Source organism: Mixophyes fleayi, chromosome 9, assembly GCF_038048845.1.
Source record: "Mixophyes fleayi isolate aMixFle1 chromosome 9, aMixFle1.hap1, whole genome shotgun sequence".
In the NCBI taxonomy this organism is placed as follows: domain Eukaryota; kingdom Metazoa; phylum Chordata; class Amphibia; order Anura; family Limnodynastidae; genus Mixophyes; species Mixophyes fleayi.
Genome location: NC_134410.1, coordinates 26000957 through 26017463, shown reverse-complemented (window position 1 = coordinate 26017463; position 16507 = coordinate 26000957). Strand labels below are relative to the sequence as shown.

Below are 16507 nucleotides of genomic sequence, written 5' to 3'. Positions count from 1 at the left end.
TTGATAAGTGCCTGAACTCCACACCCACTACTATACGCCAATGTCTCGCAGTGTCCCCCAATGGAGTAAGAGAAATTGATTTTACGGTGAGTAAAAGTCCTCTTTTGATTTGATTCATTATCTATACATAGTCTACCATAAAATAGATGTTAGACTAGCCAACTACTTTGCATGAATGGGTTCTACTTTCAATATAATTAATTCTATTACATGTTAAAAATGAAAATAAGTAGACTCCGATGTTAGTCCTTCCCCTTCCTTTTAACTTCTCCCTAAATCCACCTTTTGTCCCCCCTTCCATTCATCTCTGATAAAATTTGCATCAAATTTTACATATTTTGTTTTTGTTTGCCCATGTGCCTTGGAACATAGATTTGTCAATGAATTGCTTTAGAGACCTTCTTTTCCACATAGGGGTTCTCCTGGGTCAGTGTGGATAGAGTTTAATCTGAATCTGCCTTCATATGAGAGGCATGCAGATAATAGCTCAGAGCTTCAGAGAGACAACTGGCACGAAGCAAATCCCTGTGTTTGTTATTCCAGGAATAACACAATCAGGTGAAATATAATGTTTCTATACAAGCTGCAGTAATAAGAACACCATAAAACTGTATATGTTATAATGTGGTGTCTGTTGGGGAGTGGTCAACGTTATAAAACTCTCTCACATGTGACATGAGTGTGTATGATGTACTGTAACCAGAGATTTTAACAATTTGTGAATCGCTTGTAATTTGCCAAAACATGTTACGCTCAGTGTAGAATCAGGTCATTCATGGACGAAATAAAGCCAATCAGAAAGTGTCATCAAATGTCACATGACTATAGCCATATAACTATCTATATATCCATCTGACACTCAGCATCTGCAGATGTTTTCCCCTAAGAACAATCCAGAGAGAATATTTGTGACCTTGGTGTGAGCTAATCTTCACTTCTATGCACTCCACAATGGGCGAGGTACAGGTCACAATCAGCTTTGTTCCTGCCGTATACCTTGATTTATGATGTGCGCTTAGTGCATACAAGTGCATCTCCCGTCCACAGGGAATAGTTGTGCACCTGAAAGGGTAAATCATATTATACCTGAGGGATATTTAAGCTTGAGGGAAAGTAAAAGCTGAGGATTGTGTTTGGGTTCTTTCTCTAAAAGCAGGCAGTGGTACCCCCATATTATGACACTGTGGAAGGTCACTTGTGTCAAACTGATATTTATTAGAATGTTACCACTCTGTTCCTATTGGTTTAACCCACAAACGTTTGCCTCCATTCTGGGTACCAACTCTGCTGGGAGACCTCTCTATAAATCTCCTACTATTTTATGCAAACTAATGCCAGTGTTTTGCAGCTGCTGAGAATGCATATTGCTCAAGTTCACCAAGTTTATTACAAGGGTTTGAAGATCTGTTTGTGATTAGTGAACACTCAGGCTAAGTGCAGGCTTACCTCCTGCAGAGAGATACATGTACCAGAAGGGCCTGTACCTCATTACAACTGTGACATTCCACCCATTCCACCACATTACTGCCCACTGGGTATAGCAAGTGAGCACATGGAAACTCGCAGTTGCTCAGCGGGTGGTTGCCATGTGCGAACCCCCTCCCTACATGTTACAATATACATCTGACTGCTTTAAAGGGAGGAAACTCTTTGCAAGTAGGATGTGGGGCAGAGGAGGGGGGACATCACTGGCATCCAGCCAATCATAGTATCCGAGTGGTCTCTTCACTCCAACTATGAGCTCATACTGCAGTTACTCTGCAGGAACACTGTGTGTTATATCCAGCTCACAAGGGGTTACATGAGGGTCTGTTCTTACACATAGTAGGAGAGTTCTGCAGTTAATAGAGTTCACAGAGATCTTGTTTTGAGAAACAACTGTTAGCGCAAGAGAAAGGGCGCTGATTATGTAAGGTAGAAAGTGGTGGATACATGGAATAGGGCTCTGGTGGAGGTGGTGGGCATTATAATGGTAGAGCAATGCAAGGACGGTCATTTCTATAAGACAGATAATGAAAATAAGCTCTCCTATCCAGTGCTGTAGCTGATTTCCTTCCAAGCTGCTCTCCAAGACCCATCCATTGCTAAATCAAACCCAACTGCCCAAAATGATCACCAACATTACAACACAGGGGTGCATCTAGATATTTGCTGTGGGCCCCTGAGGGCCCCTGTGTACCACCCATTCTTACGCATATGGGGCTTTGAGAAGGATGGCGGCTCCCCCTTCATCTGTAGGCCCATGGTAGATGCCCTCCCTGCACCTATGGGAGTTTTGTCCTTGCTACAACACACTAATGACATAAACAAAGCACTAATTACATCTTAACTAATCTATACACACATTCCTCTGATGCTCAGTTGCTGAACAGCCAGAAGAGCGCTTAAGCTTGCCCCATATATTGCAATGTTCACCCGATATCAGGCCTAATATCACATGGACCCAAAACAAGTCGTTTAATAATCCAGTCGATTATTAGGCATGTTGGTAAATGAAGATGAACGCCATCATTCTTGGTGTCATCTCCTGGAGGCACTAACCTGTTTCCATGAGGCTGGATGGGACCCAGCTGCTCTGCCTCTGCCACAGTCTGATTTTCCTGGTAATAAAGAGGAGCATGACATAGCGACATTATGGAGAAACGGGTTTGTGGTTTGGTTTGTCCTAATGTCTCAGTTGGGGATGCTGACATGTATGGACCTGGGCGCCAAATCCCCCGATATCATGCAAATTGACCACATACACGTGGTGCCAATGTGGACACCAATTTTGTCGCTCAGGGTAAGCATCAGGACTGACCCATGTGTGATCAGTGTTACAGATGCGTGTATTATCAATATGTTTCTAGGGCCTTTAGAAGCCGCATGGCTATAGTTACTTAGTTCCACCTATAATTCGCTCATTCCATTTCTATTGATATGATGTAAGAACATTATCCACTATATATCAACCTCCACCTTGCCCATTTCTGTAGTGTTTTGGTAAACACTGCCAGAACGACGATGGCAAAACGCGTCTGCGCCCATAAACTCACTGAATATAAATATGGTTCTGCGGTTTCCATTGAACAGGACACTTTAGGGAAGGGAAGTTTTCAGTTCCCTCTACACCCTGGAGACAGCTCACTGCAAGCAATTGTCACTAGTTCCTAATGAATTGATTCTATTTTATAACGGTTCAGGCTACACATTGTCTGGTGGTAGCTGGTGCACTTTAGCATGCCATTAGAAAATGCGCTCTTACATAGAAGAACACCGGGTTCAACCTGCATCTTCTGTGCAAGACGAACCTGTAAGTAGCTTTAATTCTTTCTGTCATTATATGGACATCATTCTTATGGACATCATTCTTATGGAATATGCTTTGAGAACTGGCAGAGGTTCTCTCGCCTGAAGACCATTAGAGATGGAAATAATATTCTTTTGCCAAGTGAAAGTGTTTGAAGCTCTATTACCTTCATTTTTGTTAGCTTGACCTCTAACCTTGAGCTTGCTTAACCCCTATAAATATAATAGAAAACGTCTCCAGGCATCAGGATTGTTAAACCCTGTCAGGCCATGTAAAGCCTAATTTTGGCCATGTGTCCCTAATATTGGAGAAATGACATCTGTGGTAACAAGAGCTCTGCTGAAATTAACTCTTTCAGAGGAGTCTTCTTCTAATGCAGCAATTGCAATGCCATCTCAAAAGAATTTGTATCTAAGGGGACTCACCATTAGGTTTGGCCCAAGATATATACTAGGCGCTTTTATTACTTTTCATATCTTCACTGCATGACAGGGAGAGTTATTTACTATCATTCCTCAACTGTGCAAATCTGCTCTAAAACCAGAGCAACCAATCAGCGATGACCTTTTAGTGAAGCTCTGCAGAGCAAAACCATGTTTTGTGACATTACGCACCTATTTTTTTTTACAAATGTCCCTTTTTTATGGGAATTGTATGAACTAGAGACATTTAATCTGATGGGTAGTGTATGACTTCAATCTGGTGTCACACACTAGCCACCAGATTGAAGGTCTGCTCTATGCATTAGCCACCCTTTTGAAGGTCTGTTCTATACACTAGCAACCAGATTAAAGCTCTGCTCTATACACTAGCCACCACATTGAAGGTCTGCTCTATGCATTAGCCACCCATTTGAAGGTCTGTTCTATACACTAGCCACCAGATTGAAGGTCTGCTCTATGCATTAGCCACCCATTTGAAGGTCTGTTCTATACACTAACCACCAGATTGAAGGTCTGCTCTATGCATTAGCCACCAGATTGAAGGTCTGCTCTATACACTAGCCACCAGATTGGATGTCCTGGTATCTATTAACCACAAGACTGGAGGGCAGCTTTAAACAATGGTCCTGCTATACGCTAACCAATAGATTCCATGTCCTGCCATACACTAGGCACCCCATTGTCTGCAGGTGGTATAAATTTTATTTCTTCTGATGGGACAAGTTAGGCAGATCCGTCTTCATGCGTGATAGCTAAACTCTTCCTTCCATCTCTACAAATTAGTTTTTGTTTTGCTGGATGAGATTAATTATATGAGATGGAAAAAGACATTATTTTTTAGGTTGCTTTTCTGGTAGCAATTATAAAATTTGGAATGTGGATGTGTACAAATAGGTGGAAAAATAGGCTCATTTCCGCAAAAATGAGCTGTTCTGCTTCTCTTTTAATAATTGACCGTTAAGAAAAGGTATGATAGGTTGCTAGTGTTTTAGTACAGATTTATATATGTAAGCAATGTTAGAAAATTACACTCATTGCGATGGTATTAGAGATTTAACAACTCATACTAGGTTCACGATCTTGTTCTGTTGATAGTAATGGGATAGTAAGTCCTAGATTGATGGTATATTTTCTTCAAATTAAGCAAAATATACACCAGGGATAACTAGAAAAAATTGTGATTACAAAGACCATTTTAAACACCTGAATAAGGTGATTTTGATGGGTAAGGCTTGGTGTCCTCATCAGGGGGTATATGTATCAAGTTGTGAGTTTACTGCAGGTGTTTAAAGTGGAGATGTTGCCTATAGCAACCAGTCAGATTCTAGCTATTATTTTTTAGAATGTACTAAATAAATGATAACTAGAATCTGATTGGTTGCTTTAAGCAACATCTCTACTTTCAAAACCCACTGGAAACTCGCAACTTGATACATTTACCCCCAAGACATATTACTTAAGTTAGGCAAGAAATCCTCCCATATTCCTATTTAATAGGACTGAATGATTCTCTATATGACCCTTATGTATAGACTGGCGGTTTATGAATTGTGTTAATATATAATAATTAATTTTTTTACTGCATGGAAATTACATTGTATTGCCCAGTTTTGTGTCATTGGAAAGAAAAGATATATTAAAGTTGCCCTCACTGCTCCATCTTTACAAATAAATAACAATTCATATAAATTTCCTTATGAGAATATTGTACGTTTGTATATAATTACAAGGGAATACACAGGAACATAGGACATCACATGTCAGTACTTAATATAAAATAGTAGTGGTTCATACATTTCCCAATGATGCATAGGACATCCATCCACCAATCAACATTCAGTGTCTATCCACCAATCAACATTCAGGGACTCATTGATCAGGAAACGCAAAATGAACGTAATGTGCATTTTTTTTAAAACGTACATACATCGGGAATACTAACATCTGTCTTCAACATGGAGCAGATCTGAAGATATCTATTCATGAACACAGGACTCCGCTCTGCCCTAACAGACGCTGCAAGATACATCCAATACATATGTGGAATATCAAGGAACCAAAGAACGAACAGAAAACAAAAAATTTAATTAATGTCACCTGTTAATAATAACAATTCATGATAAAACATGAAACAAGTGTTTGAAAAAAAAAAAACCTTCCATAAAAAACATTTATTAGGATGTTATTAATGTCTACTGTACATAAAATACATTTTTACAGTTACTCCTGATTGCAAACACATGTTCTAGCTGCATATACAGATGTCATCGCTAGTAATCAGCATTTACATCAGACCTGTGGCTGGTGCGAGTGTTACGAAAGAAGAAAACATACTATTGAGATACTCAAAGTTTGAATCTGACACTGCCGTGTGCGCTGGAGCTTGGCACGCCCTTACGTACATTGACTATGCGCATACGCCCATTCCGCTCCCTGTTCTGTGCGTAAAATTGTAGGTTGCAGTAAGCGTCCTTGGAGCTCACGGATGAACTGGCACATATTAACACTTACGTTCCTTAATGATTCAGACACTCAATGTTTATCCACCAGTCAAATGTGGAACATGCATCCACGTGGATGCACATGAAACATCAATTATTGTATGACACTGATTGCAATTATCTCTCCACCAGTCTACATGAAACATATTACATCCACTTACCAATCTTAGAATAAACACCCATCTACCAGCTGTATGGATAATGGAATATAATGGAATATTTAACAGCAAGCCATATACAGAACATTCATCCACCACGGTCAAATATAGAATAACCAACAGTCCATCCATCAGAAAAATGTACATGGAAAATATGTCTACCAGTCAAAAATGGAACATCCAATATCCCTTCACTTGTCATATATGCGACATCTATTCACTATCATACATAGAACATCTACCCAGTGTCAAACAATGGAACATCCATGCACCCATGGAACATTTAACCCATGCACCCATGGAACAGTTTTAATAGTTGCATATGGGACATCCATCCATTATCCATACACACAACAGCAATCCATCATGCCTAGATATACATGACACATGTATCCATCAATCAAACATAGGACATCAACTTACTGTCCATACAAGGATTATTCAACCATCTGTCAACCATCTGTATCCACTAATCTAAGCTGAGAGAACGTAACGTATACAGTGTGAGTACTTAGCTATCAGTGTGCCCTTTCTGCATTCTTACCTATTCTCTACTTAAATAAACTGTGGTTTCTGTGGATGCCTCCTGAAATTAGACTTTAGTTTAGTAATTTCATTGTGAGATTGTCCTGTGTGTAATGAGATCACTCTGCCTTACATCCACTGTTGTTACTTTCAATTAAAGTATCTTCATAGTACTTGCACCGTGCAACCTTTCAATACGAACATCCTGTATGATGTCATATAACTATCCTAAAATAATGAGATGGGTCTCAGTAAGAAATTAAACTATTCCTGCATGTAATTTTACTGCTCTGTCATTGACTGTCTTGATTGCCCTGAACAGCCAGAGGCATCACCTAAAATATCTGGGCCCCATAGCGAAATTGCGATGGGGCCCTCTATGCACCACCGTAAACTCATATCTACCATAAGCGATGCATCTCCTGTAAGTATCCAATAGGGCAGAATACTAATTGTGGTAGTGATAATCTGGAACAATAGGCTGAATTATATATACAGTAATTTTATTCTTATTATTTTCCAAACCATATACCTGCCTACAGTGGTTGAAGTGGGAATTTAGAAGTGGTGGTATGTAAAATGTAAGTGAATGGAATGTGATAGTGTTACAATGAAGGCAGTAGGAGAAGTGGTGGAATGTAAAATGTAAGTGAATGGAATGTGATAGTGTTACAATGAAGGCAGTAGGAGAAGTGGAGGTATGTCATACCACTATATACCAGCCACCTTTCACCACTATCTGCCTGAATACATTTGTTATGAAGCCATATTAAGTTTTTACAAGACACATATTCCCCTGTGCTGCCACAATACTTTCATCATTTCTAATGAGAATGTCAGGTATGAACAGAAACTGTCCTAACTTCCAATAAAAGTGCAATTAGATTGTCTTCAATTACAAGAAAGACAAAGGGGTATATTTACTAAACTGCGGGTTTGAAAAAGTGGAGATATTGCCTATAGCAACCAATCAGATTCTAGCTTTCATTTATTCAGTGCATTCTACAAAATGACAGCTAGAATCTGATTGGTTGCTATAGGCAATATCTCCACTTTTTCAAATCCACAGTTTAGTAAATATACCCCAAAATGTCTAGTATGGAATGAGGATGTACTGTTGTATCAGTATTAGCAGGAGCAGTCTGGGCTGGGGAGCCATAGTGGGTTACCATGGACTGGGACACCAGAATTTTCTTTTCTTCAAAACAGGCAGCTGAGTTGAGTCTTGCCCCCCAGGCTAAACTTTGCAAGCCCTCCCCTGAGTATTAGTGTTTGATTAGAGATATCCTGCCTCTCATTACAACACATTTCAACCATGTTAGCTCCGTGTGTGAATTAGTTTCGCTTTGATGCAACAACCAGGACTGGACTCCAAACCTGATCTTGAACCCTGAGTTTGTGAGGATTTATAAAACCATTATGCAACAACAAGGGTGTGCAGTAATAACTGTGTTCTACTGTACATCTGATCCTATAAAGCAGCAAAAGCTACCGTCGGCTTAAAGTTCACAAATAATTGTGCAATGATCTGAAACAGTGTTGCTTTTTAATGTGACTGAATACATATTGTAGATTACGCTGCACCAGCCCCCCGGCTTTTAATGTTGGAAGTGTGCGCACTGTGAACGTTATTTATGAAGGGCACCGTACAATGTTTTGCACCTCATTGATTAAGAATGCACTTTAAGATACGCGCTTAATCTCCGAAGTGCGTCTATGTTTGCGTCTTGGTTTACGGACAGGCGGACAAATCTCCACAGTCACACAAATGTTAATGTCACATCAAATTCCAACACCCCACCACTTCACTACCACTATATTACACATTTCCATTTTTATTCTAAAATATATGACTTAACCTAGACAGTAAGAAGACATTTTTATTAACGATGCCAATTCCGCGTGTGTGTGAAGCGTTTTTTTACACAGTTTGGAGTGCACCTGAAAATGCGTTTCTCTCTGTCCAAATGCAACACGCAGGCGCAAAATGGTTCTCATAAAAGACCATCTCCACCAACTTTAAGTCCTTATGAGAAGCTTATATGGCAATGAAATGCATTCTCTCCACCCTCCTATTAGTAATTTCACTCTGAGCTCTCATCTCTGCCCTGCTCCGCACAACATGGCACACCGCACAACATGGCACACCGCACAACATGGCACACCGCACAACATGGCACACCGCACAACATGGCACACTGCACAACATGGCACACCGCAGAACATGGCACACCGCACAACATGGCACACCGCACAACATGGCACACTGCACAACATGGCACACTGCACAACATGGCACACCGCACAACATGGCACACTGCACAACATGGCACACCGCACAACATGGCACACCGCACAACATGGCACACCGCACAACATGGCACACCGCACAACATGGCACACCGCAGAACATGGCACACCGCACAACATGGCACACCGCACAACATGGCACACCACACAACATGGCACACCGCGGTGCCTACCCTGTACTCCGCTACAAATATCTACATTTCACCCAGCTCTTCTCCTAGGCTCACTTGTGCAAATCAAGTCCGAAGTTGCTTCCTATATCTTTATATATGTACTTGTCATGTTATCATCATATTTTGTGTGTACTATAAATTAGATGGTAAGCTTTGTGATTTTGCAAGATTATTACCAGAGTACTGTAATGTCAGTTCTGTTTAAGAATAGTGACATTATTTATCAATATAACCAATAATACAGTCACCATTGGGAATGATGGAGCTGTGAGTTATAACATACAAACCATGCAAGTACTACGCTACTAGATATAGCTATGAATGATAAAGACTAGAGTGTAAGCTCTATGTACAAGACTTTTCATGCAGTGACAGAGAATAAAGTCATACTCACAGGCCCGGAATCCGTGTTCGCCGCTTCTCCGGGAGACTTCATCGCTGTACAATGTGGTCATGTTCCCTTTCTCACACTTGTTGGTGCAACGGTCCCCCACACATTGAACACGGCAAATCATGGGTGTGAACATCACTCTGACCTTCTCCACCTGTCCAGAGGCTGGCGTCCACCCCAAGCAGCAAAGAGACACAGAAAGAAGTATTAATTTCCCTTCCATTTTGAGCTCTCACTCCCAGAGGCCCCAATAGATTGCAAGCTCTTGGGGGCCTCAGGGAGTGGGTTTAGATTTCTTCTTGGGGCTGTGTGGGTTTTTTGCAGAGATTGTCGTCTTCCTGAACGCCTCCTGCCTCTCACGTAGAAGGAGAAGGGAGGGAGAAACAGGGGGAGATTTGTGGGGAACTGGATATCAGCTCCTTTGGGGTCTGATGTTTTTAGAATCCCCTCACACAAGAGAGTACGGAGTTGGACTGAGTGACACTCTCACTTTATTGAAGCAAGGAAAGTAAAAAAAAAAAAGAAAAAAAAAAAAAGAAGAGAGTGAGCTAGAGAGGACGGATGAGGGAGTGACAGAAAGTAAGAACGGTTACACAGCATGCTGGCTACAATATGAAATGTGGATCAACTAATTAAAAACAGTCACTGGGCAGTGATCCAACAACAATGTTTACAAGGGTATCCTGTCAGCCATTAGTAGGGCTTATTTAACCCCATTCAGTCCCTGCTCCAAACACTTTTATACACTCTGGGTGCAAATAACAGCCAGGGCAAATAGAATTAGATGCCAAGAGTCATCTCTAGATAGACTGTGCAGATATAACAGCATGCTCTCTGCACCTGCCTCTTCAGATAAGAAACACAATAGATACAGAACCACTGTTAGACATGGTACTATGGCGTGGCGTTCTGGCTCCAGGAATGTCCATCGGGCCCCGTGTTTCCCGCCTGCATATCTTTGTTGGCCCTCCATGTTCCATCCTAAATGTATACATGGGTTTCCAAGGAACTGGCCTTCGAGCACTAATCCCTGATGACTATTGAGTGCCCCCTTTCCAAGATTAAGCTCTAGGCCAGTGTTGGCTAACCTGTGACACTCCAGGTGTTGTGAACTACAAGTCCCAGCATGCTTTGCCAATATAAAGCAGTTTATTGCTGGAAGGGTATGCTGGGACTTGTAGTTTCACAACACCTGGAGTGTCACAGGTTAGCCAACACTGCTCTAGACAGTAGGCATGAAGTTCATGATGGCAGAGTGCAAGGGGCAGATCAAAATAACCCTGGGTAGACATTAGATAGATCAACCTGTGTAGTACAGTTATCCCTCTTTATAACACCAGATAACACACCAAAGCTGGTGCTATAATGAGCTGGCGGAGTTAATGCTTTTTATTTCACTTCTCCATTTGGTGGTAATTAATCGGGGTGTTATAAAGGGGGCTGGGTATAGAGGGAGCAATGTATATGTTGTAATGGAAAATTAGACCTATTACCATGTATTCATTGATTCAGTACTATATAGAAATATAGAAAATGATATATATATATATATATATAATACCCCCACTGCAGACAATAATTTGTCCATGTCTTCTAAGATCCCCTCTGCAGTGAGTTGCTTGTTTCTAGAAATCAGCTTTGCAGTTAATACACTGTTTGTGCACCTTTTCTGGAATCTGCAGTTAATGGTTTGTCTCTACACCTTCCCTGGGATCGCCTCTGCAGTTAATGGTTTGTCTCTACACCTTTCTTGGGATCCCCTCTTCAGTTAATGGTTTGTCTCTACACCATTCCTGGTATCATCATCATCATCATCACCATTTATTTATTTAGCGCCACTGATTCCGCAGCACTGTATAGAGAACTCATTCACATCAGTCCCTGCCCCATTGGAGCTTACAGTCTAAATTCCCTAACATACATACACACAGAGAGAAAGAGAGAATAGGGTCAATTTTGATAGCAGCCAATTAACCTACCAGTATGGTTTTGGAGTGTGGGAGGAAACTGGACCACCCGGAGGAAACCCACACAAACACAGGGAGAATATACAAACTCCACACAGATAAAGCTATGGTTGGGAATTGAACTCAAGACCCCAGCGCTGTGAGGCAGAAGTGCTAACCACTTAGCCACCATGCTGCCCTCTGCAGTTAATGGTTTGTCTCTACACCTTCCCTGGGATCCCCTCTGCAGTTAATGGTTTGTCTCTACACCTTCCCTGGGATCCCTTCTTTGCATTAAGTAGTTTGCCCCTGTACTTGTTTGGAATAAGGCTGGTAACAGTTACAGGTGATAACTACACACAGATACTGTGGTTGTAATCTGACATATAGCTGATATCGCCATCAAGAAACCTTAAGTAATTGACTCCTGGACATTTTACTTCAGCCGCAGCAGTTGACTCACAATGTTCTTATATTTATAACCCTGTCAAGCAAAGTATTATTTTTCTATTCACGCATTTCCACTGAGCCAATAAACTAAACAATGACTCTAGAGTCTTCAAAGCCACCTCATAAAGTGATCCTGTACATGACAACTATTTTATGCTATTTGCATTCTAGCATGCAATGGAAAAAAAAACTAAAACCTTATTTTGGCCTAAAATAGGGAAAATAAAATGGAACATTTTAGTGTACAACATTCTGACAGACACTTTCACGTGACTGATCCTCTAGCCCAGCAACCCCAAGCAGTTTCCACGTGTTCTCCCTCCTTGTTGCTGACAATCATGCGGAGGCAATAGGAGCCCCCTGCAGCCGGGCATGGTTTTCTATTGTCTTTACAGGCGCTTTGGGTTTACAGTGAAGCTAGAACATCCTATGCAGTGGCTGGGTTTACAATTTCTCTCCAGAGCAGTGAGTAAGCAATGGACACTCAGGCATCAATTTTGGGAGTGGGCTCTTAGCCATCCACACCAGAACATGGGCTAACGCAGGATTTGTAGAGGGGGGTTTTCACACCACGCCGCCAGGGGGCGTGGTCAGCATGCATGGGGGCGTGGCTATAATTTTAGACAGTGCTTGGCTGCTCTCCTACTCTTCTTATCCCCATAATATACATGGGCAATGCTGCGTGCACTACTGTTAGGTGCACGCAGCTCTCCCTTTTGAAGCAGAGCTGTGTGAAGCGGGAGCAGGGTCCAGCCACCTCAATTATACAGTGCCTCAGGCTTGGAGGGGGGTTTCCAGGTACTAGGACCCCCTCCCCTTCCTCGGTTTGCCTTTGAGAGTTAGTGCAGTTACCGTATTTTACTCTTTCACTGTCATTTTCAACCCAGTCTCAAAACACACCACAAGATATACCTGTGCTCTTGGGCTATGGCGTAGTGGAGCCATTGTCAGGGAGTGACTTGTCTTCAGGGTCTTGCTGCGACTCTAGAGGACAGGTTCTACATGACAACTATAGAGAAGAATACTCATGTCTGGGCCCACTGCGTACACCTTGCATGGCAATAAAGGACTTATCTGGAATGAGGAATAGTGTTACTTTGCTGCATGTCATTAAATCAGATGGGAAAGGGGAGCGGTGGGCAAAGAATCATGTGCTGAAAATATTTGTCGATTTGTTGCAAGCTTTTACTTATCAGGAATGTTTCTTCCTGTTAAATATATCCATACCATATGTGAAGCTTAGAGGGACTGTGGAGCCGTGGTGTGGTGGTACTGTGATGAAACCTTCCGGCTGCAGAAGGTTGGTCCATCAGTATATCATTTCTATTTCTGTTGATAACATGACCATAAATCCCCCTTCCCCGCAAGCTCATTGCCTAGGTGTAATCTTTGATTCACAACTGTAATTTGTTCCCCACATCAACTCTATATCTAAATCATGTTACATACACCTAAAGAACATTTCCAGAATACGTACATATCTGACACAAGACACCGCAAAAACATTAATTCATGCACTCATCATCTCCCGCATCGACTATTGCAATTCCCTCCTTACTGGTCTTCCCAAAGTCAGACTTGAACCCCTACAATCTATTTTGCACGCAGCGGCTAGATTGATTTTCCTTACTAACCGTTATTCCTCTGCTAAGCTACTCTGTCAGTCTCTGCATTGGCTGCCTGTATATCAACAAATCCAATATAAAATTCTTCTACTAACATACAAGGCCATCAACAAAATTGCACCGACATACATCTCCTCACTTGTCTCAAAATATCTCCCTACTCGACACCTCCATTCTGCACAAGATCTACGTCTCTCTTCCACTCTCATCACATCCTCCCACTCTCGGTTACAGGAGTTTTTTCGGGCTGCACCCACTTTGTGGAATTCCCTCCCACGCACAATAAGACTTTCCTCTAGTCTTCAAACCTTCAAGCGTTCACTGAAAACCCACCTCTTCAGACAAGGTTATGATATTCCTCAAACACCATCTTAATTTCCCTAGATTACCCTGTTACCATTCTCTACACAGCTAACGCAAGACAACAACCCTCTGACCAACATTGCAACACACACAGCCCACTCAATACTTTTACCTTTACGTTCTAGCTGGTTCATTGTGCAATATGATGTAGCACATGCCCTTGTGTTTCAAACTCCCATTGTCCTATAGATTGTAAGCTTGTGAGCAGGGTCCTTTTACCTCTCTGTCTGTATGTATTACCCAGTATTGTCTTATGAATATTTGTTCCCAATTGTAAAGCGCTACGGAATTTGCTGGAGCTTTATAAATACATGTTGATGTTGATGATGATATATGCCATGGGGTTGAATAGATATGGATATATGTCCGTCCTACTTATCAGGTAAACAATCTACCTCTTTTATAGACCGCTCTCATGGCACCTATCAGTCTGCCAATACAGGTCAGTAGGCCAGGGATTCTCGTGACAATTTCATTGCCAAGGTACCCATTCAGCTAATAGGTGCTTTAGAAAAGGAAGATGGCCTACATTGAGGGTCATACCCAAAATACTAAGGGTAAGGGCTCAAGTGGCAGTAAGTGTGCAAAAGATGGCACTATGACTTGACCAATATTCTAATAAGGCTAAGGCACGTTTGCCATTAGAAGGGTTTTCTGAAGGTTTCCTTATCTCTGTAAGGGAGCCGACTTTGCTGGTGAGCTGAAGAATTTGTTCTCAATTCAAGAACATAGAGAGAAGGTTCAGGAGAAGGTATCTAAAAAGACTTATTTGGGTCCTATGGATAGTCCCTTCCCTTCTATTCATGTTTAACAATTTCACTGCTAGGGGTAGTTCCCTTGGGGTTTCAGGATAATGCCTCACCCCTCAGCCAGCTATGCCCCATACCCTGATCTAAACTGTGTAGTTTACACATCCTTTATCAGTTCCATTGTCTATGGTGAGAAGTTTCAGTGCTTGGGCACTACAGACTAATGCGGATACACAATCTATTCTCCTGCTTTCATCTGCTGAGTTCTAAACTCGAGGAGCAAAATTTTGTTGAACATTTTCTCCCCATAGGCTGTGCCATCTCCTGGTAATTATTTGTAGCGTCTAGTTAATTTTTGTAATGGGTGATTAGGATAAGATCCAACAAAAGGAGAGTTTGTTATTAATTGGACAACTGTATTTTTGCTGGTACATCAAAGTCTCCAGTCTGCTGTAATATCCACTCCGGTGTGCTGGAATACCTACTCTGGTCTGCTGGAATACCCACTCTGGTCTGCTAGAACACCCACTCCAGTCTGCTGGAACACCCACTCCAGTCTGCTGGAATACCCACTCCAGTCTGCTGGAACACCCACTCCAGTCTGCTGGAACACCCACTCCAGTCTGCTGGAACACCCACTCCGGTGTGCTGGAATACCCACTCCGGTGTGCTGGAATACCCACTCTGGTCTGCTGGAATACCCACTCTGGTCTGCTGGAATACCCACTCCGGTGTGCTGGAATACCCACTCCGGTGTGCTGGAATACCCACTCTGGTCTGCTAGAACACCCACTCCAGTGTGCTGGAATACCCACTCTGGTCTGCTGGAACACCCACTCCAGTCTGCTAGAACACCCACTCCGGTCTGCTGGAATACCCACTCCGGTGTGCTGGAATACCCACTCTGGTGTGCTGGAATACCCACTCCGGTGTGCTGGAATACCCACTCCGGTGTGCTGGAATACATTTTTGTGTACACACATGCATAAACTTTGTTATGTCTAACTCTGTATGAGGCATTTTGCACTGCGAGTCCCACAAGTGAAAATGTATCTGTGGACCGTGTGCTATGTTTATGGAGCTGTGCATGGATCTGATGACAAAATGTGTTGGGCAGAAAGGATTGTATACCAGCGTTTATCATCAAGTGCAAAAATGCACCCAATACACAAAACTGAGATTTAGTTTGAATAATGAGGATGGTGTGGAGAATGTGGGTACTGAAATGATTTCCTACGTGTAGGGCTCCATGGTTCTTATTAGAAGCACAAATTGAGCTGAGACGTACGTCACCTCAGAGGCGTCAGAAATTGGTACTTCCCAAGCCCTGGTGCTCAATCTAGGCACCGATAATAGGGTTTAATAAATATGTGCACATACAACAGTCTAAATAAGGCTCAACTCTGTTACATCAAAATGTTTAATGGGTTAACAATTTGTCCTGCTTAAAGTCAGATTGTGGACTTTCAGGAATAAAAGGGCAGTGTGAAGCCTTGTAATCAGCCCTGGGTGAGCTCTCTCCTGCTCCCTGCCAGACTACATGTTTGAATTCCCCCCTGGGTCCTGGCTTCATATCACTTAAGT

The 16507-nt window shown here is 42.1% G+C and overlaps 1 protein-coding gene across 2 annotated transcripts in view; it reads right to left on the bottom strand.

Moving 5' to 3' along the window:
• The window catches only part of LTBP4 (latent transforming growth factor beta binding protein 4), a 67221-nt gene extending 56892 nt beyond the window's left edge, over positions 1-10329 (bottom strand). The window contains exon 1 of one of the 2 annotated variants that reach the window (XM_075187071.1): positions 9794-10329. In XM_075187071.1, the coding sequence (XP_075043172.1) occupies positions 9794-10013 (220 nt within the window). In that variant the 5' untranslated portion in view covers positions 10014-10329. The remainder of the gene's footprint in view (positions 1-9793) is intronic. The other variant, XM_075187072.1, reaches the window with a different exon arrangement.
• Between the last annotated feature and the right edge of the window lie 6178 nt (positions 10330-16507).